General features: G+C 36.9%; 1 protein-coding gene across 3 annotated transcripts in view; it reads left to right on the forward strand.

The window, feature by feature from the left end:
* PLXDC2 (plexin domain containing 2) overlaps nt 1-24,624 on the forward strand; it is a 455,724-nt gene extending 431,100 nt beyond the window's left edge. For 2 of the 3 annotated variants that reach the window (XM_072749364.1, XM_026013595.2), the window contains one exon: nt 14,800-15,709. In XM_072749364.1, coding sequence (XP_072605465.1) covers nt 14,800-14,916 — 117 coding nt within the window. In that variant the 3' untranslated portion in view covers nt 14,917-15,709. Of the gene's footprint in view, nt 1-14,799; nt 15,710-18,326 lie in introns of those variants that run through there. The other variant, XM_072749365.1, reaches the window with a different exon arrangement.
* Nucleotides 24,625-25,875: the final 1,251 nt, after the last annotated feature.

Here is a 25,875-nt window from a genome sequence, read left to right on the forward strand (position 1 = left end):
AACTTTGTGAATTTTGGTCAATTCCTCAACCCCTCAACCCCTAACTCAACCAGGAATTAAAACCATATTTGGTGACTCCCAGACATCTTTCATCGGCAATGCATCACAAGCACTATTTTTTAAAGAATAGTCATTAGTCACTGTAGGTTAATTATGCTGGAATTTTAATAATAAAGAAAAGGAAAAAAACTAAAATAGTCATTAGTTTCAGCCAAAAGTTGTATAAATACCATTTATTTTCGACCCCTGCTTTCTTGTATTTACTGAAGGGGTTCATTTATTTTCCATGCCTGCCCTCTTTTCTTAAGTGAATGTTGGTGAGTTTCCCAAATAAAAGGAATGGAAAAAGAATCAGTGTCCAAAATAATTCACAAGCCATTTTATCATCCCCTGGATATAATATCATCAATTGTGAAAAAAAAAAAAGTCAAATCTATAGGTTCTAATTGGTATATCTCAGATATCTTCATTTTTTATTACTTTTTTTTTTATTTTTAAAATACTGTAAAAATTGGAGTAACCTCCAGGACTATAACCTCACTCATGTAATAGCATTAGAACGGTAACCAGTATTTGTCATAGGATGGATGTCTCTCAACCAAGTTTTTGTGGAAATTACTTGAATCTTCATAAAGGACACTAATGAACATTGCTGGAGGCCTTAAGTAAAAGGATTTAGTCAGTTATAACACTGTTTGTAAATATCATTATAAAGGCATCTGTAATACTTTTATAATTCATCTTTTACAGCACACATTCCTAGCTTTTCTTTTTCTGATGTACAAATGCTCTATTGTTTACCTTCTCAGGATCATAAGTATTTTTTAACTTCAATTTCTGAATTAGTTTGATAAGAGATAGTATGCATCCAAAATTCCAAAATAAATAGGTCAACTTACTCAGATTTTAAAAAGATGCATGTTTATGGATATCCATTTTTCAATGTAATACCTGAAATAGGTAAAAAGTATGCAATTTACCTTTTAAATTTTTTCTAAAACTTTTAATTTCATTTAAACATAGGCATGTGTCATGAAATACCAGCCAAATATTATGGTTCAATTTTGGCCCTGGTTTGATTGATAAACATTACTCTAAATCATAAAATGAATAGCATCCACTCTTGGATTTAATGGTATAAATAATTCTATTGGATTGTTGCCTAATCTTGTCATTAAACATGGATTAAAGCACACACCCCTTTAGGGCAGAAATCAGCTCATTATGTACCATTCCTAAAGTCACAGTTAATTAGAACTTAATTTACTAGCTTTCCTTTGAATTCACTCAGAAACTCAGTGATGCTCCAGATACAAGTAACTTTATGAGAACAACCTCTTGAGGAACACAGCCAGGCTTATTGTACAAAGCAGCACTAACTCACATTCCACTTTTATTAGAACATTTATGACCAGAGCAGCATTATCTTGTCTTTTATCCAAGTCACTGTGCAGCAGGGAACTGGCCCATTTTCACATTCACTGCAACTTGGTTTCCTCAGAGTAAAGTACCTATCTAATAGCAAATTATAACTCTATTTTAGTAGAAAACAACCACTTGTAGCACTGTGGTTCAAAAGATCAAGAGATACTGTCAAATTCAGTGTCAACATGATATTATGAACTAAGACTAATGCTAAAGAAGACTAGAATGTTCTCTGTTGTAGCATGGAAAATCAATCAAAACTAAAGCACCTATTTGCACAGTGCAATCTGGTAGATGCACTTAATATGACAGAGGGTATAACTCAAGTAAATATCCATCCCAGTCTGCATTGGACTGCCCAGTTTATGTCTATTGTTTGATTTAATTGTTAATAGTACTCCATTCACTACAGAAAGTGTCTTAATTTGGACAGTAACCCATCATGACCACCCTGTGTATACTTGTATCCCCTGCTTATCATATATATAGAGATACAGAATATAAAAATTTTAAAGGCCAAATAGCCACATATGAATTCAATACTGATAGAAGGAATATCAAAGGTACACTTAATGCTGAACAAAAGATGCGACTAAGTACTATAAAATCCATAGAAGAGGGAGATTAATCAGTAGCAATTTTATCAAAAAGGTGGAATTTGAGCAGAGTGCTAGGAAAAAACAAAACAAAACAAAACAAACAAACAAAAGAATGCTAGGCTAAGCCTAAGCAGAGAATACGGCATTCCTTATAGAAGAGAGGTAGGTATGTTATGATTTTTTAGATGCATTAAGAAAGGGCAAGAAGAATTAACCTACTTGACACTATATTGATATCTGTGGATTGGTACGGAAATGGCTTTAATGTAGATTCAAGTTAGATGTGACCGGCTTTAAAGAACTATGTAATCTGGACTTCATTCTACAAGCAGTGAGAAATGGTGACATAATAAGTAAAACTTGGGGGTATCTGGGTGGCTCAGCTGGTTGTTTCCAACTCTTGATTTTGACTGAGGTCATGATCTCAGGGTCATGAAATTGAGCCCCACATCAGGCTCTGTGCTGGGCAGTGAGCCTGATGAAGGTTATCTTTCTCCTCCTCCCTCCGCACCTCCCCAAGCATGCACTGTCTCTGTCTCTCTTAAAAAGAAGAAAGAAGAAGAAGAAGAAGAAGAAGAAGAAGAAGAAGAAGAAGAAGAAGAAGAAGAAGAAGAAGAAGTTGTTGAAAATGTGGCTGGAGAAAGCTAGAAGAGCAGAAGAGTCCTCAAAGGAGAGTTCAAGGCTATGTCAGCAGTCCATGTGCAAGTGCTAGCTGGAGCGGGTACTAGTGGGGGGAAGGGATTGGGACTAACTCAAGAGCCACATGGAGGAAGAAAATTTAGCAGTTTTCATTTGCATAAAAGCTTTGTGTCAGAAAGTGTTTTCAAGCAATGATCTTTGATTCTCCCTACTTTCCTATGAGGTCCACAAAGGAGAGGCATTGTTATATCCCTGTTTTACAGATAAGATAACCAAGATTCCAAGAAATTAAGCAATTGCCAAAACTGCTACAGTGGATTAGTGGTGAAGGTGGGGAGGGTATCCTGATTGTTTGCATTGAATATGTGGGATGAAGAAGAAAGGATTACAGATAGCCTTGAAGTACAAAATTTGAGCAACTGGGAAATTATATTTTAGCAACAGAATTAGAAATATCAGAAGATAAAAATAGCTTAGGAAGGAAAATGAGGGGATGAACTTTAAATGTGTTTACTTTGAGCTGATGGTCAAACCACAGTTGACCCTCTCAGAAAAGCAACTGAAGAAAGGAATGGATGTAAATAGAGCAATCAGGTGAGAAAAAAAAAAAATGGAAGTTAGTGTAGTAGAAATTGAAACCCAAGAGAATAAAGAAGAATGCCATGGAGAATAGAGAGATTATAGCGTCCGTGGCTAAACCTCAGGACATGTTAACAGTTAGTGTTTATAAACCAGGAAAGAAGATATGTTTAAGAGGGGAAAAAATACACAAGATACAAGAGTATGTGTCATCACAGAAAAAAACACAAAAAGAGGGGGGTCAAAAATGAAAAGGAGGCAGCAGTTTAAAGCACTCTAGAGAAGTCACAGAATAAGAAGAAGAAAAAAAAGTACTAACTTGGCAATCAGATGATTTGTAACATAAGACTATGCAAATCCAGGGAAGAGAGAGGGCACCAGACTGAAGGATATGAAACGTGATTGTGAAATGTGAAGACAGTGGATCCAGTCAGACATTCAAGAGAGGTACGGCACTGCAGTTACAGAGAAACATCAAATAAAGAGGCTTTTTGATGTGAAGTGTAGGTATAAGGCAAAGAAACAATGAAAGGAGTGTTTTAAGGTGCTGGAGGAGGAAGAAGGAATGAAGTAACTTCATAGCACCAACGAGATTGAGTAGGAAAGGCAATTATGCAGCAGAGGAAGAATGTCTTTTTATTTCAGATAAGAAGGAAAGATGCATAGCTATAAAGGCATTAATGAAGAGAAAGGGGAAAGGATTAGCATCTTCCTAAAGGCTGATCCTTTAGGGAAAATGGGTGGTGATCTACAAGACTGAGGAGGGCAGCATGGGGTTGGATGGAGTGTGAATGTATCATAAGGATTTAACAAGAAGACAAGTAATCACTGACTTCCCAATTGAAAGCCTGTGATTCCTTGTGGCTCGGTTCATCTGAATGTGTGACTTTCTTCTGTAGGAGTTGGGACTGCTTAGGGTCTGGATTAGGAAAATATAGAAGGTGAGGATTTCTGATGAAGATGGCAGAATTTATCCCGGTTTGATCATCAGAGAAGGGAACAGGCAGGTGACTAGCAGAAATTGGGTCTAGCCTGGGTGAGACTAATGGAAAGCAGTGACCCACAAACTAAAGGACTGAGAGGCCAGACTGGGGAGGTGACCATTTTGAGATGAGATAGAATGAGCAATATAGATGACATAGAAGTGAATATTTTCAAAATGATCGAGAAGGAACCCTGAAGAAGAGAATGTTGAAGCCATTCAGGTTGCTGGAAGGGATAAAGTAGAAGGAATAAAAACAAAGCCCACAAGCCAGTGGTTTAGATTCTCCAAAGACCTGGAATGAGTCCTGCAAGTAGCATCAAGGCTACAACAATAGGGAGTTTTATTCTGCTGTTGTTTTTGTCTATGTTTATGTTTTTGTTTTTGTTTTTGTTTTGAGAGAGAGAGAGAGAGAGAGAGAGAAAGCGCACATGCACACACACAAGCTGGAGTGGAGGGAGAGAGGGAGAGAATCTTAAGGAGACACCCCCCCCACCCCGGCCCAGGAAGGAGACCAACAGAAGGGCTCTATCCCACAACCCTGAGATCATGACCTGAGTCAAAACCAAGAGTTGAGCCAACTCAGTTGAGCCACCCAGGTGCCCCACTACTCTCTGTCTTTATATTAAGTGTGCCCACAAAAGCATCTCTGATGACTCAAATTCAAATGAAGGCATCTTTCCTCAAAACTCATGGAATTCATTGTTAAATACTTGCAGGAGATACTTGATTTCAAACTTATTGTCTGCATTTTTAGCCTATAACAATTGGTTAGCTCCTATTCAAGCTTTCGTATACAGAGATCTTATTTTTCCATAAATATGCTATAAATGCCTTGAGTTCAGTACTATGTTTTACATATAGGTGCTTAAATAGTAATTTTATTGGTCGACTGAATGCATTTATACCCACACAAATTAACTAATATCACCCGTCATTCTCTTTTGGGGGCAACAAAATGACCAGCTCATTATTGAGCTGAAGTCAAAAAAGGAGGAAAGAAAGTATGTCACTCAAGAATCTGGATACTTATGCCCCTCCTAGGACATAAACCATAGAATAAGAGCTATGTAAGTCAACACAAATACTTACTGTGAGTCTCCTTGCTCACAGCAAGGCAACCAAGGGAAGGGCATTGAGAGCAACCTGCTTCAGGTGCAGGTAATATGGAGGTACATTGTGTATAGAGAATTATATAATTAATAAGCCTGTCTAAAATAAGTTAGCATTTTATTATCACTGTGTGCCTGAAATTCTAAATTATGTCAAATCTTTTGCTACTCTAAGCTCTAACATGTTTATTCAACTACTGTTGAGTTGTACTAACATAATATATATATATGTAAACTTCCACTTAGTGCAGCTGTATTACTTCTCCTTCAGTAAACATTGTCTTCTACAGGGGAGTTAATTCAAGAACTCCCAGTTACACACTTGCCCCCTGACCACAGATTTAGCCACATGCATTCATTTAGGGAATAATAATTCCTAAGAATCTAGAGTCTTTTGCACTTATTCAGGCTTGGTGGGTCTCCAGCCCATATAGTACTACATATGTCTGTGATAAAACAGTAGATTCTCATTCAAATAAAAACTTTAAAAAAGAAAAAAAAACTAAAAACATACAAAAAGATAAATAAAATAGGTGATTCTAAGTAAAGAGCAATAGTATCATGGTTGTAAAGATGAAGAAACAGAACTTGAATTACTTCAATTCTTTCATTGCAAAGTACAAATCATTTCTCTGAACATCATGGAGTTGACTCATTTAACTCCTTCATGATTCCTTCATGTGTCTTTTTTCAAAAAATAGCCAAATTATGGAAAAAGCCCAAATGTCCACAATGCAATATTACTCAGCCACCAAAATGAATGAAATCTTGCCATTTGCAACAATATGGATGGAGCTAGAGAATATTATACTAAGTGAAACCAGTTAGAAAAAGACAAATACCATATGATTTCATTCATATGTGGGATTTAAGAAACAAATAGATGAACATAGAGGAAGGGGCTAAAAAAGAGAGAAGGAGGCTAACCATAAGAGACTCTTAATAATAGAAAACAAACTAAAGGTTGATGGAGGGAGGTGGGTGGGAGAGGGGCTAGACAGGTGGTGGAGATTAAGAAGGGCACTTGGGATGAACACTGGTTGTTACATATAAGTGATGAATCACTTAATTCTACTCCTGAAACCAATATTACACTACATGTTAATGAACTAGAATTTAAATAAAAACTTGAAAAAGAAAAAAAAAAGATAAGATGATAAATTTTGTAAAAACCATGACTTTTTAAATGAAATAAATTTAAATTTGGTTCAAAAAATACATTAAGTCATTCTATTTTCCTCTTTTCATGGTAGTATTTGTTTTATTTTTCATTTGTAATGTTTTTCATTGGGATGATTATACCTAAGAAGTTTAAAACAGGGATATTTTCACTGTCTGCATTTCTTTTTTGTTCATCATTATTATTATTCACTTCATTTCATGACCATTACCAAAAATAATGTTGTCTTCAAGAGGAGGCAGATGTCATTTAATATTTAAAGAATGCTTTAGCTTTAGGAGAATCACATGAATAATGTGATGATTTTTTTTTAAATCCTAAAATACAGCTGTTCTCTACATGCATTAAGATTATTTTCATCTTGGACTTGTACCAACTGTGATGCAATTAACTGACTTTTCAGGATCATCCATAGGACAGTTCTAGAATGAAGGCAATATACCCATGGCAAGTAGCAGTTGTGGGTTGGAGAAGAGGCAACTGCAGGACAATAAGATAGCTTCCACATGAGAAAAACAATTAAAATGAGTAGAAAATATGTAAAAGAACACCCAGGCTTTGCTTCCTACAAGAGTTATTTATTGGGATTCTTGACCACACCAGAAGACAGACAAATTAATTTGAGTTACTCTTTTTAAGGAAAAAAGTTACCTACAATTCACAAAGCAGGGAAGCACAACCACAAATAGGAATAGTTTATTTTATTTAGATTGCAAGTTTGACTGGCCAGGGCCCAAAGGCATTGTGTTTTCCTACAGGTAGGTTTGCCAAATAAAATACAGGACACTTAGATAAATTTTAATTTCAAATTACCAATGAGTATTTTTTTTTTTTTAGTATAAGAATGTCCAATGAAGTATAGCTTTGAAAAATTATTCTCTGTTTATCTGAAATTCAAATTTAACTTGTGTTTTGTGTATTTACTTGCCATATCTGGCAACCTAGATATTTATAACTTAATATAATTTATGTTTAAGTAATATTCAACACAAAATAAAGGGAGTAGAGAATAATTTGTATTTAGAAGTAATGAAAAAGAAAAAAAAATCCTTCCCCTTGAACAATTCAGTTTTGTCAAAGCCACATATGGGAAGGCTGACCCAGTTGTTTGAACATGTGTTCAGTTCCCACAAAGACCCACTGGAAATATAAGGAAGGTCAAAGATCAGTATTTTTTCTATCACCCACTTTTAAGGAATGCTCCTGTTTGAAGACACTATAAAGAATCATTACTCTTGCTATTCAGAGTGTGCTGTGTGATGAGGTACTCTTCACCCCAGTCAGAATGGCTCAAATTAACAAGTCAGGAAACAGGGGCTCCTGGGTGGCTCAGTGGTTGAGCATCTGCCTTCTGCTCAGGTCATGATCCCAGGGTCCTGGGATCGAGTCCCACGTTGGACTCGCTGTATGAAGCCCACTTGTCCCTCTGCGTATGTCTCTGCCTCTCTCTGTGTGTCTCTCATGTATAAATAAATAAAATCTTTAAAAAAAAATTCAGGAAATAACAAATGTTGGTGCATATACAGAGAAAGGGGAACCTTGTTACACTGTTGGTGGGAATGCAAGTCTGTACAGCCTCTCTGGAAAATCATATGGAGGTTCCTCAAGAAGTTAAAAATAGATCTACCTTATGACCCAGCAATTGCACTACTGGGTATTTACCCCAAAGATACAAATATAACTATTCGAAGGTCACCTGTACTCCAATGTTTATACCAGCAATGTCAATAGGAGCCAAACTGTGGAAAGACCTCAGATGTCCATCGACAGATGAATGGATAAGGAAGATATGGTGTTTGTGTGCGTGTGTGTGTGTGTGTGTGTACACACAATAGAATATTACTCAGCCATCATAAAGGATGAATACTTGCTATTTGCACTGATGTGGACGGAACTGGAGGGTATTATGCTGAGCAAAAGAAGTCAGTCAGCAGAAAGACAATTACATGGATTTAGTCATGTGGAATATGAGAAACAGTGCAGAAGATCATAGGGGAAGGGAGGGAAACTGAATGGGAAGTCATCAGAGAGGGAGACAAACTCTTGACTATAGGAAGCAAAGTTGCTGGAGGGGAGGTGAGTGGGGGATTAGATAGTTGGGTGAAGGGCTTTAAGGAGGACACGTGATGTGATGAACTCCGGGTGTTGTACGTGACTGATGAATTATTGAACACTACATCTAAAACATGATGTACTATATGTTGGCTAATTAAATAAAAAAAAAAAAGTGTGCCATGAGGACCAGCAGCAGCAGCATCACCTAGAACTCTTTAGAAATGCAGAGTCCCAGGCCTCCCCCTAGACCTCCCGAATCAGAATCTGAACTTTAAGGAGATCCCTGGTGATATATAGGCACAGTTAAGTGTGAGAAATGCATACTTAGTTCTATGGCTGCCAGTATGTGTTCTGAGATAGTGTGGGATCCGCAGGCTGCATCAGGACCCAAGGGAGAGTGTGTAAACAGGGGTCTCTTCATTATAATGAAGAGAAACCTACCCTCCTGGATCCTGTTGAGGCTTTTGGGTAATATTTCATTGGAACAAAGGGTCAGTGGCTTAAATTTTTTTTCTTAATTAAAGAAAAAGAGTTTGAAAAAACAATAATTGAGATCATTCTATTTCCAAATGGGGAAACTGAGAAACAGAGAAAATGTGTGACTTAGTCTAAGTCCTGTGCTGGGAAGTGAGAGGTCCGTGATGCTGTCCATACCTCACAGTCCCAGCCTCTTCTCTCTTCCCCACCATTCACTGAAGGAAGCAGCACAAAACACCAGAAATTTTGGAACAACTGCTTGTCAACTGCTATCATGCACCACTGGTGTCTTCTAGCTGGGCTTTGGATTTCAAAATTCCCCCCCTTTCCTTTATCACTCACACTTAGTAACTTCCTCTGAAGGGCTCGTCTAGCCCACAGAAAACCTCTCTGCTCTGCTCTCCAAGCTTGCAGAGAAATCTCCAGCTGAAGTTTTATGTACACTACTAACTGAGGATACCCTGCAGGTTTGTTTGTGGATATTTCAGCTAATTATCTTGCCACAGACCACTGAGACAGATCTGGATGACTGTTCAATTAATAGTTCTGAAGTAGTAATTAGGGAAAATACCTGTTTGCACAGCCCACCCCAGTGCCGACATATCCACATGAACATGTACTTCTGAATGTGATTAATCACATAAATAATTCTCAGAAATGAAATTAGAGATCACCCACGCATTACACCCAACAATGTTTTAAGGCATTACGTCCTGAATCTCTGTAATGAATTAACATTACAATCTGGTTTGAATTTTTCAATTTTCAGCATACATCCTGCTCAGTTAGCAGGTGACCCTGCAGCCCCCCCCCCCCATCAGCTTCTCTAACAATTTGAATTTGCCATTCTAAAAGGAACACAGATTTGGACATATCTAATCCTTGAGAAAGAAGTATAAATGCCAGGTAGTGACCCATCACACTTTATGGCAGAGCCAGACAGCATGCCCAGGTTCCTAGACTTCTTTGTCTTCTGGATAGATGCGTCATATTATACCACCAACATTCAAGATTTTTCTATAAGAACTAAATCTTCACTTGTTCCATTACAGTCATAGAAATGCTCTGTTTTTTGTTTTTTTTGTTTTTTGTTTTTTAATTACTAAGGAGATCTCTGAATTGCAGATTGACATAGAAAAGCAATTTCGGTTAGGACTGATTTGTATAGATTTCTCATTAATCTAGGAATCCTAAAAGGTAATGGAGGGAGACAAGAGGGACAATGATAGAAGAACCATGACACAGAAAAATTTTTAAATCATTATCTTCTCCCCAAAGTTAAAGTCAATTATCTCAGGCAAGCAAGTATAAGGGTTCTAGGATTGTGGAGGACAAACCTTCAGATACAAATTTACAGATGAGGAAACAAAGTGATTTATTTAAAGTCATTAATTGATTTGTGATGTGTGAAAATATTTTAGAAAGGAAGCAGAATTTTGGCAAGGTCATTACTCTTTGTTCAGCATTCTTTGGGCTAAGATTGAGGTATCAAGAAGTGTCAAAGAATGTAAAATCAAATCAAATTATTAAGCCGCAGTGCATGCTATTTGTCAGATTTTGTTATAAAATTTAAGGTATTATGGGAGGAAAAGCCCTTTCTTTTAATCTAGTCAAAATCTATGGAAGTAATTATATATTTTTTGACTTTTGCACAAACAAAATACTCATGTCAAATAATTATAGCGATATTATACCTATTCTACTTTGTTCATCTTTAGAAAGTTTGATACCTATGTGAATTCTTCAGTGCATTTTCTCATCTTTTCAATCTACATTGAAAATCTCTTTCTTCTCAAATTATTTGATCTTCCATTTGGAAACCATGGAAACCATATATCTTTCTTTGGTCGTGTGTCCTCCAACACAGCATCTAGCAACATTCTAGAAATTTCAATTGTTTAGTGAATAATTTCTGTGTTCTCTTTTGGTCCAATAATTTCACTTTGAAAGTTCATAAAAGGAACTGACCAGAGAGAGATATTCCCATCAGGTGATCAACAAAGATACTCATTGTAGAATCATTTCTGTTGTCAAAAAATTGGGAAAAAACTCAAAATCAAATTGACTATATAAATCATGATTGAGTTATGAATAATATGGCCTACAAACATTTAAAATAATTTGGTGCAGAGATAGTTCATAAATTTTTTCAGTGTACACTTAAGTGCAAAAATAGAATTTTATAAAACAGTATGTGCAAGGATTTAATGTTTCTAGAAATGTATATAAGTGATGTACATTGATAGTTGAACCAATGTATGTGTGAATGGTGAGATCTCTAGTCATTTTAAATCTTGTTAGGGTCTGTCTTTTTCTTTCTTTCTTTCTTTCTTTCTTTCTTTCTTTCTTTCTTTCTTTCTTCTTTCTTCTCTCTTTCTCTTTTTTCCTACCTTTAATAGGAAACCAAGAGTTTTCCCTAAGGATATGTAGTTAATTCAGAAAATAAGTTTGTACCGTGTTAGAGAGGAAGCTTCACTGGCCATCATTTTTGTACTTTCTATTTTGAGTACCTCTATGATGAACTCACAAAGTATATGATAAATATTACCAATAGTTCTCCAGTCTTTCACCTAAGACATAAAATTATTAATTAATAATTCTGACTTATTAATAGAATACTGAAGGTACTAGTTATCTTAAATTTTTTCATAAGACTGTAATAAAATTGGGAGTGCCCAGATGGCTCAGTCATTTAAGTGTCTGCCTTCAGTTCAGGTCATGATCTCAGGGTCCTGGAATCAGCCCTGCTTCAGGATCCTCACTTAGCGGAAGTTTGCTTCTCCCTCTCCCTCTACCCTTCCTCCCACCCCCACTCATGCTCTCATGTGTGTGCCTTCTGTCTCTCTCTCTCTCTCTCTCTCTCTCTCTCAAATAAATAAAATCTTTAAAACAAACAAACAAAAAAATACTGAAATAAAATTAGAACCATGTTCACAAATTTCGTGAGCCGTACACAAACCACCAAATTTTAAGGAGAGTTAACTTTGAAAGTTAAGTAGATCTCATTTTAAATCTGAGTTCTGCCATTTGCTGGCTTAATGGGTTTGTGCAAAATGTAAATGATTGACTTGTGCATTATAATGAGATTATATATGTAAAGCACCTAGTATAAAACATTAAATACAGCTAAGAGCTCAATAAAATATAACTTTCACAAGCATCATCATCATCATTCTCATCATCTATGCTCCTTTTTATTTAGAACAAATCTAATTGGATAAATCTGACATGTAGCATTGTATAAATTTAAGTTTCACAACATGTTACTTTGATACATTGATATAATAAGGTTGTAACATTATCACATTATATACTTATAGTACAATAGTATTGTCTAAATTCTGTATACTGTACTTTAGATCTCTGTGGCTCAATACTAGTTTCAAGTCTGTACCCTAAAACACAACCAGTTTTATTCCCCAGCCCCCATCTCCTGTTAACCACTGTTTGTTTTTTAAACATGTCTGACCTTTTTAGGTTACACATATAAGTGATATGTCTTTCTCTGACTTATCTCACTTAGCATAATATGCTCAAGGTCCATCCATATTGTTGCAAGTGGCAGGATATCCTCCTTTTTCATGGCTGAATAGCTTTCTGTTGTGTATATGTCCAGCTTTTTTGTTCATTGACCCATTGATGGGCATTTGTGCTGTTTCCATACATTAGCTATTGTGAATAATGCTGCAATAAACTTGAGAGCACAGAGGTCTCATCAAACTCCTGTTTTCATTTCCTTTGGATATATGGCCAGAATTGGAATTGCTGGATCATATGGCAGATCTATTTTTAACTTTTTGAAGAACCTCCATATATTTTCCATGGTGGTTGGAACTAATCTACACTCCCACCAGCAGTGGAGAAGCCCTCCCCTTTCACCATCTCATTGCCAGCACCTGTTGTCTCTTATTTTCTTGATGATAATCTGTGCACCTTTTTAAGTCACTGACAGCACAATATCTTTATGTACTGGGTTGTCAAGTAGGGCTAGTTCACAAGGCTGTACTTGCCAGCTGGCAGGCAGGCGGGCCTTGGAAAGGTGGAGGTTTGGAGCAAAGACTGAGTGGTGCTACTTGACTCGGAGAAGGACTAGGGCAGCTGGGCCTTCAAAAACCCAACTGTGAAGTAACTGAAACCAAAATGGGAGTTTCGTGAGCACAGTAGCAGATTGGCATTTCTCCACTGACAGGAGTGATCATGAGTTAAAGTGCCCAGCTCCCTAAAAATGCTCAGTGTATTTCCATTGATGATGATTTTTAGTTCCAACAAAGACACAGTATTTGCTATTCAGCCCTCTCTTTGTCTTAACTTTTTTTTTTCCTAGAAAATAAGGATAATTCAGTTTTTCACGTATACCACGGGACTTAATCAGTTAATAAATATAAGGCATTCTGATCACATGATGTTATACAGGCAGTAAATAATATTAATAGGCAGAATATAATTGCCTCACTAGGTATTTTTCCAGAAAGTAGAGCTAATACTCATTCCTACCTGATGTGAAAACTCTTCTATGCCCATTAATCATTGCCAGTGGAATGGACTTGGCAAATCTAGAAAGCTGCCAAATGCCAGTATCTACACTGATATTTAACATTTTTCACATCAAAATTCTTTGGATAGAAATAAACTTCAGACAGAAATAAACTTCCTTCAGTACTTATTGTCTTATATACTCCAAAATTGCAGGCACTCTGATAAATGGAGCATTAGTTCCCAGTGTCACTGGAGCCGTGAAATGCATCTTAGTGTCTCCTGCTGCTGTAACTTAATAATTCATATCAGCACTTCTATTTGCAAATCACAGAAGGTTTGTCTGATGGACAGAGTACTGAGGAGAGGTGCGCTCCTTTTGTCAGAATAAATAACCTGGGTTTTAGGACTGGTGTCTACTTGTACAATTATTTAAGTCATAAGCTTGAGATTGTCTGTGACATCTGTTAATTTTCAAATGCAAAAAAAATCACGTATATTCCTATACGTCTCAGCTTAATAAATAATTTCTTCAGATATTAAGTGATTTTTCTATTAGTTTGTTTACTAGAAAGTCTAGCACCTAATTTGAGACACACTTCTAAGAGCTGTGCAGAAGAGTATGGCCTTATGTTTTTGAGAGAATTAATAAATAAAATGGCATGATATTATTTCCTAGAGAAGGGAAACAGTCAGTGGCTAGATATTCAGAAAACTTGTTTTTATTTTTACTACAATTCATTTTTTCCTAGTTAGACACTCAGAGAATCTTTTAGACAAAAGTATGCATAAGGCATACATTGTGACTTTGGGAAGCTCTTGTTCCTATGGGGCAGCTATGGTAAATGGACTGCTCCTAGTGCCATAGGAAAGATGAAAACATGGGTCTTTGAGCACATGTAATTCCATCTGTGGTAGTAACATGAGAGAATTTAATGTATTGCTAAATTTAATTCAGAAGCTAATCTAAAATATTTGGCAAATACTGGGGCATCTAGGTGGCTCAGTCTGTTGGGCATCCAACTATTGGTTTTGGCTCAGGTTGTGATCTCAGGGTTCTGGGATCCAGCCCCCTGTTGGGCTCTGCAGTCAGCATGGAGTCTACTTGAGGATTCTCTCTCCCTCCCCTTCTGCCCTCACCACCCATGCTCTCTCTCTGTGTCTCTCTCTCCTCCTCCAAATAAGTAGATGAATAAATCTTTAAAATATTTGGCAGATATGTTTTTCGTGATACGACCATCACCCTGGTATTCATTACTTTTGCATTTTCTGTTTTAGAGACGCCCAAGCAGATGGCCTGCGATGAAGTTTCGAAGAGGTTCTGGTCATCCTGCCTATGCGGAAGTTGAACCAGTTGGAGAGAAAGAAGGTTTCATTGTATCAGAGCAGTGCTAAAATTTCTAGGACAGAACAGCACCAGTGCTGGCTTACAGGTGTTAAGACTAAAAAATTTGCCTATACCTTTAAGACGCACACACACACACACACACACACACACAAAGGATCCCTAAGCTGTTGTAGCCTGAAGGAGATGAGATTTCTGGACAAGCCCAGCCCAGGAAGGGTAAAAGAAAAACTAAAACATATGCAAGGTACCACTGACCATCGAACATAGAATTCCCTAGAGGAATGACATTTTATAGTTCACTCAGAACATCTCCTGTGGACTTAACTAAAGTATGACAATATCACAGTGCTATTGGCTTAGGTGCAGGGTTGCAAAGGGATCGAGAAAAACAATAATAATAAAGCTTTAGTTCCTGAGAGATCTCCACCTTTGATTCAAATATTCTTCTCTGATGTCTCAAAGATGACTGAGTTCCAAAGCCTGAACCCTTTCTTCCAAAAGAGCAATGATGACTGTTTCAAGATTCCTAAGAAAAACAGCTCATGCAGGAGCAAAAAAACAAATGTTCAATAAGAGATTTTCTATCTTTCCACCAGATGTGGCAAAAAGGATTTTGTTCTTCTGGTCTAGAACCACTTGTTGCAACAAGTTCATTATTTTACAGAACAAATCCTTTATCTGTGGAGGAGGTTCAAACCATGCCTCCTCTTCCTGTTAATGAGTGTCCCTTCTATGGGTTGTAACAGAATTGCCAAACTCTTAGCTAAGGATGAGGGAGAGAGAGTGGCACCTGAGGGTTTCCCTTCTGCCTCGGGATAAAACACTTCTTTTTTTTTTTTTTTTTAAAAAAAAAAAAAAAAAAAAGATTCATTGCCTCTGTTTTGCCAGCTATGAAATCCTATGAAGCCACATTTGCTCTTGGCTGAAGGAAACAATACAGAGAGTCCCTAATTGTTTTTGAAGCAAAAACGTTAAGGGATTCTAAACATACGGGGGAGGAGGGGTTCAGGTTATTCTTTTTACTTTGCGCTACTTCAGTACTTAAGGCCCATGTCATTGTCGATTCCTGTCTCAGAAGCCATTCAAGTCAGCATATCCCTGACAATAGAAAAAGAATGAAAGAACCCTGCTGAATCATACAGTAATTTTCTTTAAAGCACATAGTAGTTACATAAATATATATATAAATATATTTTTGTTTATAACTAACACAAGGCAGGCTCTTGTGACTCAAAGAGTGCATTTGTCATCAGGACAAAACAAATGCGAGATGCATTACTGCATACTTCCATAGAGTTGTAAAATAATCCTTAATATTAGAATATTTTTATGTCACTTAGCAAAAGTGGTTCAATCAGTTGCAGTGCCGATCATTTTCCTGCCTATTTGAGCCACTCTTTCATTTCTCTCAACCCCTTCCATCCCTGGCTAAATAGAGCAGATGCAAAATGCTCCTTAGATGGATCTGTCATTTTGCCCAGTAATCACAATCCAGATTTTGAAACCTCTCGGTGAATGGGGAAAGGCCAAGGCATTGCTTGAGGAGGAAAGTGGTTAATACGTATCCCAAGCTCCCAAGGTTTAAATTCAGGTCCTATGTGTACAATGTCATTGACATCTCGACCCACGAAACTGACATCCTGTGCCAAGACGCTGTAGGGTACAGTGTTCAACATTTGCAGATTCAGGTATCGAGAAGCAGAGATGTCTTGTAAGCAGCACTTTACTAACAGCTTAGCATCTGTACCCAGTGTCTCCACTGAACATCAGTCTACTAACAAAGTACCATATTTTATCTTCACAGTCAGCTGATGTAAACTACTGCTATTTTCCGTCACATATATTTTGCTTTACATTTTTAAATACCTGATGAGGTTAGTCATTTCTTCCTAACCTACTTAGTTAATAATTGCAAAAACAAAAAAAAAAGACAAAAAACAAAAACAAAAAACAAAACCTGACAAGCAATTGAAGGATGTGATGACAATCTCTCTGCAGTATCTGCATTCAGTTTGTATGAAATATCCCAACTTATTTCTTGTGGGGTAGGTTTGGTCAGATAGCAATAACCAAATGACTTGCCAACGTAACTGGTGCAACTGGTATTCTACAAAGATATAAGGAACACATAGACGATTCCTTTTAGGATAAGATGACGCTTCTTCCACTAGCTTTTGTGATAGCGATGGCTTCCAATAGCAGTTGATTGACAGTTATAGAAACCTTGTGTATATATCAAACTCCTTACACAATTCTTTGAAGTTGTCATGTTGTCTTTATTCCCTTCAGAGCCCATCTTCCACTTTCAATTAAAAGAATTGACAATTCTGGAAAAAAAACAAATAAGACATAAAACACTGAATTGTTCAGTGAACTAAAGCATCATATAATAGGGGAAAGTTTTTGGAAGTGTGAGAAAACTTCCTAACAAAAGGAGAAGTTAAAGGTGGTGAGAAGTTTCTGCTGTATATGAATCTTTTAGTGGTAAGGGGAAAGGCTGACTAATCCATTTTTTTCATGAAATTTTTATTCTATTTTATATTTCTGGTTTGTTCCTGGTGCCCATTAACTGCAAAGGAGGAGCAAACATACACAATGTTTCTAGAAATTCAGAATGGACATTGATGCTTTGGACTTTACATACATCATATATTAGAAGGGGTGCATCTAAACATTTCTTAAATACTATGAACATAGTAGAGTGAGGATGACAATTTTAAAAGTTAAGAATAGCAAAGGGACACACACAGACTTTGAAGAAATCAGATAAATGGTGCTACAGAGAAAATAATATTTGATGATTAGGATGAAATATGAATGTCAAGAAAAATAAATCCAACCAGATGGCACGAACCACAATGTTGGTGTGTTTATGAAGTGTTTAGACTTTAAGATATACTAACAAACAGAAAACTAAAGATCAATAAAATAAGTACAGTTTGCCCTCATTATTATTTTACTTTCAAATACCTAGGGCTAATCTCTCTAACATGGAGTTTCTAGAGTTGTGCTGTCCAGTATCATATCCACCAGCCAAATGTGGCTATTTAAATTTAAATTAATTAAAAATAAATTTTAAAAAACTCAGTTCTTCAGTCACTAGTCACATTCTGGATGCTCAATAGCCACCTGTGCCTTGTTGACTTCCATATCGGAGAAAACAGAACATTCCCATCATTGCAGAAAATTCTATTATACAGTGCTGTAGAGGTCTTTCCTTTTAATTCTCTCCCTTTGAATAAAAAGGAGGAGGAAGAAAAAGAGAAGATTTGGTCATTCTTGGGTGTATCTGAGTGTTTTTGATCTCAGAGACACAGCATGCTATAATGGAAAGAATACCAGCTGACACAGCTTTGAGTCTCCACTATGTTATCTTGGGAAAATCACTTTAACTTCCATGAGTCTCAATTTACAATTTTGGAAAATAAAAATATTTTTGTTCTGCTTTCCTTGCAAGGTTGTTATTACGCAGATTGATGCACAGATGTACAGATGTACAGACTTTGAAAACTTACATCAGTGTAACTCATATGAAGCACATCCTTGGTTCAGTCTCAGCACAAATTTGCATCCGGAGGAAGAAAAGCATCAATCCTAAAAGCATTCAAAGACAATCAAATCAATATACTTCTTGAGAAAACGCCAAAGGAAATTGCTCGATTTTTCCTCCATCTTAATATTTTCTCTTAATATTTCCCCTCTGTCACATCTCTCCCAACTTTGACTCCTCTGCCATGAAAGAGGCCCTGTGAGTATCCTGTAACTAGCACAAATCTTTATTCTGTGGAGTCACTTAGCCTCTCTAGTTCCTTGTGATTTCCTAGTTTACTCTTTGTAGCAAGGAGAAGCCCAGGAGCTGACCACCAGGCTTCTCTTTAGAAGGAAATACCTCAAATAAATAATTTTAAATATTTGTTTTATCTCTGTAACACAAATATAAGGGGCCAATGCATTAAAATATAAAAATATGTGGAGCTTAATTGGAACTATAGAAATTAGCAAATGCAAATAAGAGGATTACTATTCTTTTAAATTATACTACTATGCAGATAATATATATTCTGATTAGTATAATTTATTAGTTTCTGAGGCAAAAAATTCTTAATGTTATTACCTTTCGTGAAGAAGTATAAATTTTGTTATGTACTCTTGTGTCTGTTGCCCATTTGAGAAAATGTTTTGCTAGAATCCATGCCTTGATTCAAGAAACTTTTCTTCCATGATAAGAAATGAGTTTTTAAATAAGACTGAGAAATAGTTCCTATTGTCATGGTTTCTTCCTCCTGTAACATGTTATTTTGCCTTGTATTTCTGCAGGTATTTTTCAGATATTTTATTACAATGAGCTTTACTAATTCCCAGAGATTTCTCTAGCTCTAACTTTCCCATCCTATCCTGTGTTTTGGCATCAGCATCCATAGGCCAGAATTACGGCAGGTCATCTAACCCAAGCGTATCGTCTTACAGATCAAAACACTGATGCCCAGAAAGATATGATAATTTTCCCAGTGTCAGAATTGTGTGTTGAACTTAAAACTCCTGACTGGTCATTTCTGTTACCATTTTTCTTGCCTTGGTCAGCAATTAAGGCCAACCAACCAGCTTAGAGGGCTAATTTCATCTGTAGTATTGACTATTCTTATAGAACGTGGACAATCTTCCTCTATCATGTTCATGTATCGTACCATCTTTATAACAACCAGTGACTTCAGGCTCCAGCCATTACAGTGTCTTTATTTGGTTTTGCATGTCCCTCACCCCTCCCTGTGGTCATCTGTCAGCAACACTATTTTTTCTCATTTAAAATTGTTCTACTTTGTTTCGTTTCTTCCCAAATATATCTGAAAACTAAGACTCTTCATAGCCTGTTTTCTTACAACACAATTGTTATTTGCTTTTTAAACTGTTTGAACATTTTTGTCCTAGGAAGGTTTTCTTGAGCAAATATTGTGAGGTCTGTGGCATTACCTATTATACATTCATATTATCTTGTGTTTGTAAAGCACTTTACATTTTGTGGAGCACTTTGACTCATCCCTTTATTTGTTCACTCATCCAGCCACTCAGTTTACTTAAATGTTTATTGAGCACCTACTGGAACCAAGTTCCTCTACTGGACCTTGTGATGTATAGAGATAAATACAAATAGTGAGAGTTCAGGCATGTCAACTGATAATTGTAATATGATGGAATCCTCAAACACAATTTTGCAAGTGGGTCAGATCAATATAACTCCATCCAATTCCCAATTCCAGTAGTCTACTATATGTAGTTAGGGAGGTATCAAGTATGTTCCCAAAGACTGTTTCAGAAATACAGTACATCATTGCACATCGGTGCTGTTTGCTCTATTTCTAATGATTTGCAAATTTCATTCGTGAGAAGAAAAGTGACTCATCCAAAGTTGTCCCAGACCCAGGAGGACTTCCCAGGTCACTTGAACTTCTTCAGACTAGATGTAACAGTTCTCTTTTCTTGTACCAATATTTTCTGAATTTTCAACATCATAGTTTTAAGGTTTTCTGGAAGCACCGTGTATCAAAGAAGCATTTGCACTTTAGGTGTGTGTGGTTGTTATGTCACAAGCTTCCTCAACTTCAGCATTAATTCTTTGTGGGAGGGTAAGATGGGAATAGTTCCATGCATTGTAGGGCATATTTGGCAGCTTCCAGGCAGAACAGCTTCTGTTGACTTTATGCCCGTAGCACTCTGTCTCTCTGTCTCTCTCTCATACACACATACACACACACACACACACGCACGCACACACATGGACTATAATAACTAAAGATGTCTCCAAACATTGCCAAATGTCCTTGGATTGGGCTTGGTAAAAGTACCAGATAATCTAATGAGCAAAACATATGAGGGGAAAAAAAGAAAGGTTTCTCTTTTGCTTTTTACTTAAACTTTATGATAAATAGGTTTTTTTTTCTATTTCCAATAAGACTTGGAATCATAAACTGTTTGAATTAGAAGGGATTGTAAAAGTTACTAGTTCAATTACAACCCACCATCATCCTTATCTATTTCCCCATCTCTCAGCTTTACAAATTTATTGAGAGATCAGAAGATCGGTTATCTCTGGAAACTTGGAAACTGACTTTTTCATAGCGAGAGATAAGTCTGTTTGGTAATTATGCCTTGCTGCTATAATAGTACCTGATGTGATTTTAGCTTCAGTATGGGGACTCTGGGTCATACAACTTCAGTATCCCAATCTCTGCTTTCAGGAGTTTTCTTTTGGTCATTTCACACATCTGTAAATCTTAGTCCTTCATCTTTGCCTTCAAAATATGTATGAAAGTTGAAGCTTGGTACATCTAAATTCAAGTATATCTGGATGAGCTTTTTATTTCTGATACTCTGATATTTCTATTTCTATATCTGATTTTTTATTATCCTTCTAGAAGAAAAAATTGACTGTCTCAAGTAATTGAAAATTGGAATTTTGAGAGTCAGAATGTTTAAATCTGTCAAGCCAAAGTTCCTACTGATTTGATGTGCCTTAAGTCCGTTTTCCTGTTGGGTCAGTGATTTCCTATGGGTAACTGTGAGTCAAGTCAGTTGTGCTTGTGTCTATCTGCACCAGTTAGAAAACTTGATGGAGTTTTAACAAAGACAATCCCTCAGGAATATTCCTAGAATAACAACAAGCCCCAACTAGAATAGCAGGCCTCCCTTGATTCCTTTTCTAACAGACCACCCCAGACTTTGCAAGCATTCTTAATCATTTACTAAAAGTTGCTACTATGACGACACAATTGAAAGCCTTGATTACTTTGTCTAAGGCTATAGAATAATTGATGAGCATGCACAGAGTGAGCTCTCTCAAGACAATCCTAGAAACCAGAAAGCTTCAGCCCAGGAGACCCTTGAGCACACCTCTACCACGATCTTATCAGACAGTTTGATGTTACATAATATTTTGATTAAGCTGATCTTCTAATCTCAGTCGAAATTGGAATGCATCTGCTGATTGTGACCTGACATAACTTTTAAACCATCCACTGCCCATCACTATCACAGTGATTATTGCAAAGAAGTAAGATGGTAATTTTTTTAAGATGGTAATTATTCAAGTAAAATCACATAATTTCTTGAATCACTTCTCCCTGACAAGTTTATGAAGTACATCATCATTGGCTTCTCAATAGCACATTTATTATGAATGACCAAATTATGTCTAGAGAAACAAGTGCTCAAAACATGTCATTATAAGTGAATTTCCAGGTGACTGTTGACATTAAAAGATTCTGTTACTTCAAATCCAGAATAAAAGGCTGGGGGAAAAAGTAATGTAAATCATATACTGGTCCTCATCTTTTTCTAATTTCTAAAATTTATTAACATCTAAGAATTACTAAAAAAAAAATCTCCTAATGGAATAAAGCAGAACAATTTAAGTTAGCAGATAGTGATATATCTATCTTGATTCTGGTTGAAAATCTCAGTGACTTCTCTCATTCCTACTAGTGTGTTACTTTTAAAAAGAATCTCTCTTTTCCCTAGCATTACAAAAGCTATATATTCATGACCAAAATACCACTTAATGATCATGAAGCTATAAACCTTTTGCTTATTACACAGATAAATAGCATGAAACTAATTTTAGAAGTTTGCTATATGAGGACAGGTATAAACATAGGAGCAGGTGGGTGGGTATATTCATGGAAAAAATAAAGATTGATATAGGCCATCAAGCAGAATTTTCACCTTCTTCAGAGCAATGTACAGATCGATAGTAAATGAAGATCAGCTCACAATTAGGTCATTCAGACACTCATACACTGGGGCACAAATCCTGCAGGTTATCCTAGGGAGCAGGTGACATATAGAAAGTCACAAATGTCCTCAATCTAACTCAACTATCATCCACCTATACTTCTCCCTATGGCACAATACGAAAGCCGTGAAGGCCCCTGCTGTAGGAAATTGGGTTACTTATGGTCAAGTAAGGACCAAAAAGAGGCTTTTCCATTGATCTTCTCTGACCTTCAAGGCAAGTGCTTTGGTTCCCCTGTACCAGAGAACATGAGACAGCCAACCACACACAGGCAATAAAAGTAAAATTAAAAGAAAATAATTTTCTTGAGGAAAACAGAAGAAATGATTCTTTCAACTGCGGACCCGTTGCTGAATCTTTGTGAGTTTTGACCATCTCGGGACCAGATTCATGTACTATTATCAAGACATCTGGTCAAGTTCAAGCAACTACTTGTAAGGTGATTTGAATAAAAACATGCTCAGATTGTCATATTTATAGCAGAAAAATAAAAACCCAAATTAAGTGTCCTCCACCAGTTTACTCTGAAAATACCATCAAAGTGAAGTCAGAGCTTTCCTTGCTGAGAACTGTTAAAATCATTTTAGGGAAATGAATTAAGGTTCTTTAGACACAGACATTTTGTGTACATTATAGCTAAATCTCAGGGCCCTAGCTGAGAAGGAGAAAGTCTTTTCATGGGTTGGTCAAAACAAATCTCTCATTTGCCTCATTTGAGACATTTGGACAGTGCCTGGGAAGTACATTATTTTCAAGGGAAAAAAAGAGACAGCCTTTTTTGCATGCCAGCTGGGATCATGGGAACTTCCAATGCCAGGAATTTACTACTGTTTCTGGTAATTCTGCTTGTAGTCATCTGAAATGTTGAAGTGTGAAAGGAGAAGTTGGGCACCCGGGGGGGCTGTCTGTGTTTTATGCCAGTTGCACCAGTGCACAGAATATTTGTAAATGCACTTCGAAGTGGGTATAATTGTACCCTTTGTCAGAATCACAAAGCTCACTGTGGTGCTCCTGAAAGAGAACATTGGGGGAAATCTGACCCTCTAAAGCCAGTCAACCCTATACAGAAGGAAAGACTGTGTGGGTGAGCACAGCACATTGCAAGATTGTTTCTCACTGTTTTTCCAAAGCGCTGTACTCAAATCAAGGATGCGTCTTTCAGGTGAAGGTTAATTTTGCAGAGGTTTTCCAAAACTTCATTTAGTACAGGGTTTGGAAAACTGAGCACTTTAAATTTGCTCCAGTCCTCTGGGCATCATTCCTATTTCCTCTGCCCTGTCAGTGAGACATTCCGAGCTGCATTCTTCCACGATCAAATAACATGCGCATTCTTCATGATGACCTCACGCTTGACGTACCTGAACCTGCAAATGTAAAAAATGATTGTACATGAATTTGCACTAATGGTGTCTGATAGCAGCAAAGGTATGACCTTTATTGAAACCTACTGCTTCAATTCAAGAATTCAGATGCTATGTACTTCTGCAAGCTTCCTGATTATTTTCTCTGTAAGATTAATTATCTGAGTTTGAATGTATTTCCTTACAGCTCATTAATTTGCCATCTCTTTTACCTGGGGATCGTTATGATTGCAATAATTCATTAAAGTTTTCCTCATGCAGCTACTTAAGCCAAGTTTTTCTGCGATTCTGGTTCTGCCTACAGTATGTGGGAAATCTTCAAAAAAATTTTTTCCTAGTAATAATTTTGTAAGAAAGCCGGTTTATCGACTGTGATGGTGGCACAGTTCAGCTTAAGAAGTCTGGAAGCTGGTGGTGACCAAATGTTATCTGTGTTCTCTCTGTTGATTGCTATTTTCAGAATTAAATCCTGTTTTTTCACTTGCAGTTGGAGTCAACAAATTTGGGATTTTAGAAGGGGATGAAGGGAACAATTTGTGTAATACTGCTGTTCATATTTGACTACATATTAAAAACAATAAATGATCATTTTGTTTTAATTTCTTAAATACTTCTATCTTTGTCTTTCAACATATTTTTTGCTTCCTTTCCACTGTTAGTTTTGAAACACTTTACTTATTATGAAAGGAAAGTGTGCAGTATCCAGAACTGAGGGCTAATTAACATGGTAGAAAATCCTTTTGCTTCTAAACCTGCCCTGATACCAACTCAAGTGAGCTATAGAAAAGGAAGGACCTAGAATGCCATAGTGTGCAGCTGGATGGAGGCTTGCTTCCTGCCCCCACCCCTCAAAGCACAGAGGCCCCTGGTTGAGCCCTAGGTCAGACTGTTGGGACTTAGCTGCCAGTTTAACTCCAAGTACTTGAATAAATCAGGATGCTTCCATTCAGCTCTTGCCTTCATCACTAGCCTTGGTCTGGAAGCTCCAGTGATTTTGTTTTCAAACGAATTGCCTAAAGGTTCTCCATTATCCCATTCCCCTTGTTCCAAACTGGAAATGATTGTACCTTTTTCTCCAGGGGCTTTTGGATGTGTGCCTCAGCTAATTTATGTAGAACATCTAAAGTGAAATGTTCTGAATTCCAAAGATCCTTTCCCTGTTTCCTCATCCACCACTCCTGGATCACCCTTTGCACCATCCCAGGTATGTGTAGGCCTGAACCCAGACCCAGGAAGCAGGTGCTGGAAGCTGCCAGGGATTCCAGTTAGTGGCATTTCTCGAGCAATTGCTCTGGGCAATTCAATAAGGATTTTTCTGATCTTACCTCTCTATGACTCTTTTGGACTATGTTAATCGAGCTTTGATAAGGTGGGGTAAATTCAAAACTGCAATTTTAAATGGTGTGAATTGCTTTTCTGATACCAAAAGGGAAAAATTATTCATGCAACTCATGCAACCTTCCCTAACAATCAAAGACAGCATTTATGTGTACCATTCCTTTAAATAAAAAGTGAAAATGTCAAAGAAAAACAACGCTAATGACAATCATACAGCCTTTAAATTAGCTGTAGATGTATACCTCTCATAATTTTGGAGAGCAGGTATGCTTGATTCCAGGGCTACAAAACAAAAAAGACAAAGTCCCTACTCTCAGTAGCCCACAAACATTTAAACAAATATGGCAAATTAAGTACTATAGGTCCCAGGATAGAACCATTTACATGGTGCAGTGCAGTCCCACAGGAGGGAAGAGTTAATTATGTATGAAAGGAGTCATAGAGCAAGTGATATCTGAATTCGGTCTTCAAAGGGGGGTACGCCTTCCCCAGGGGACAGCACAGGCATACCAGGGAGATGG

This window comes from Vulpes vulpes, chromosome 2, assembly GCF_048418805.1.
Source record: "Vulpes vulpes isolate BD-2025 chromosome 2, VulVul3, whole genome shotgun sequence".
Classification (NCBI taxonomy): Eukaryota; Metazoa; Chordata; class Mammalia; order Carnivora; family Canidae; genus Vulpes; species Vulpes vulpes.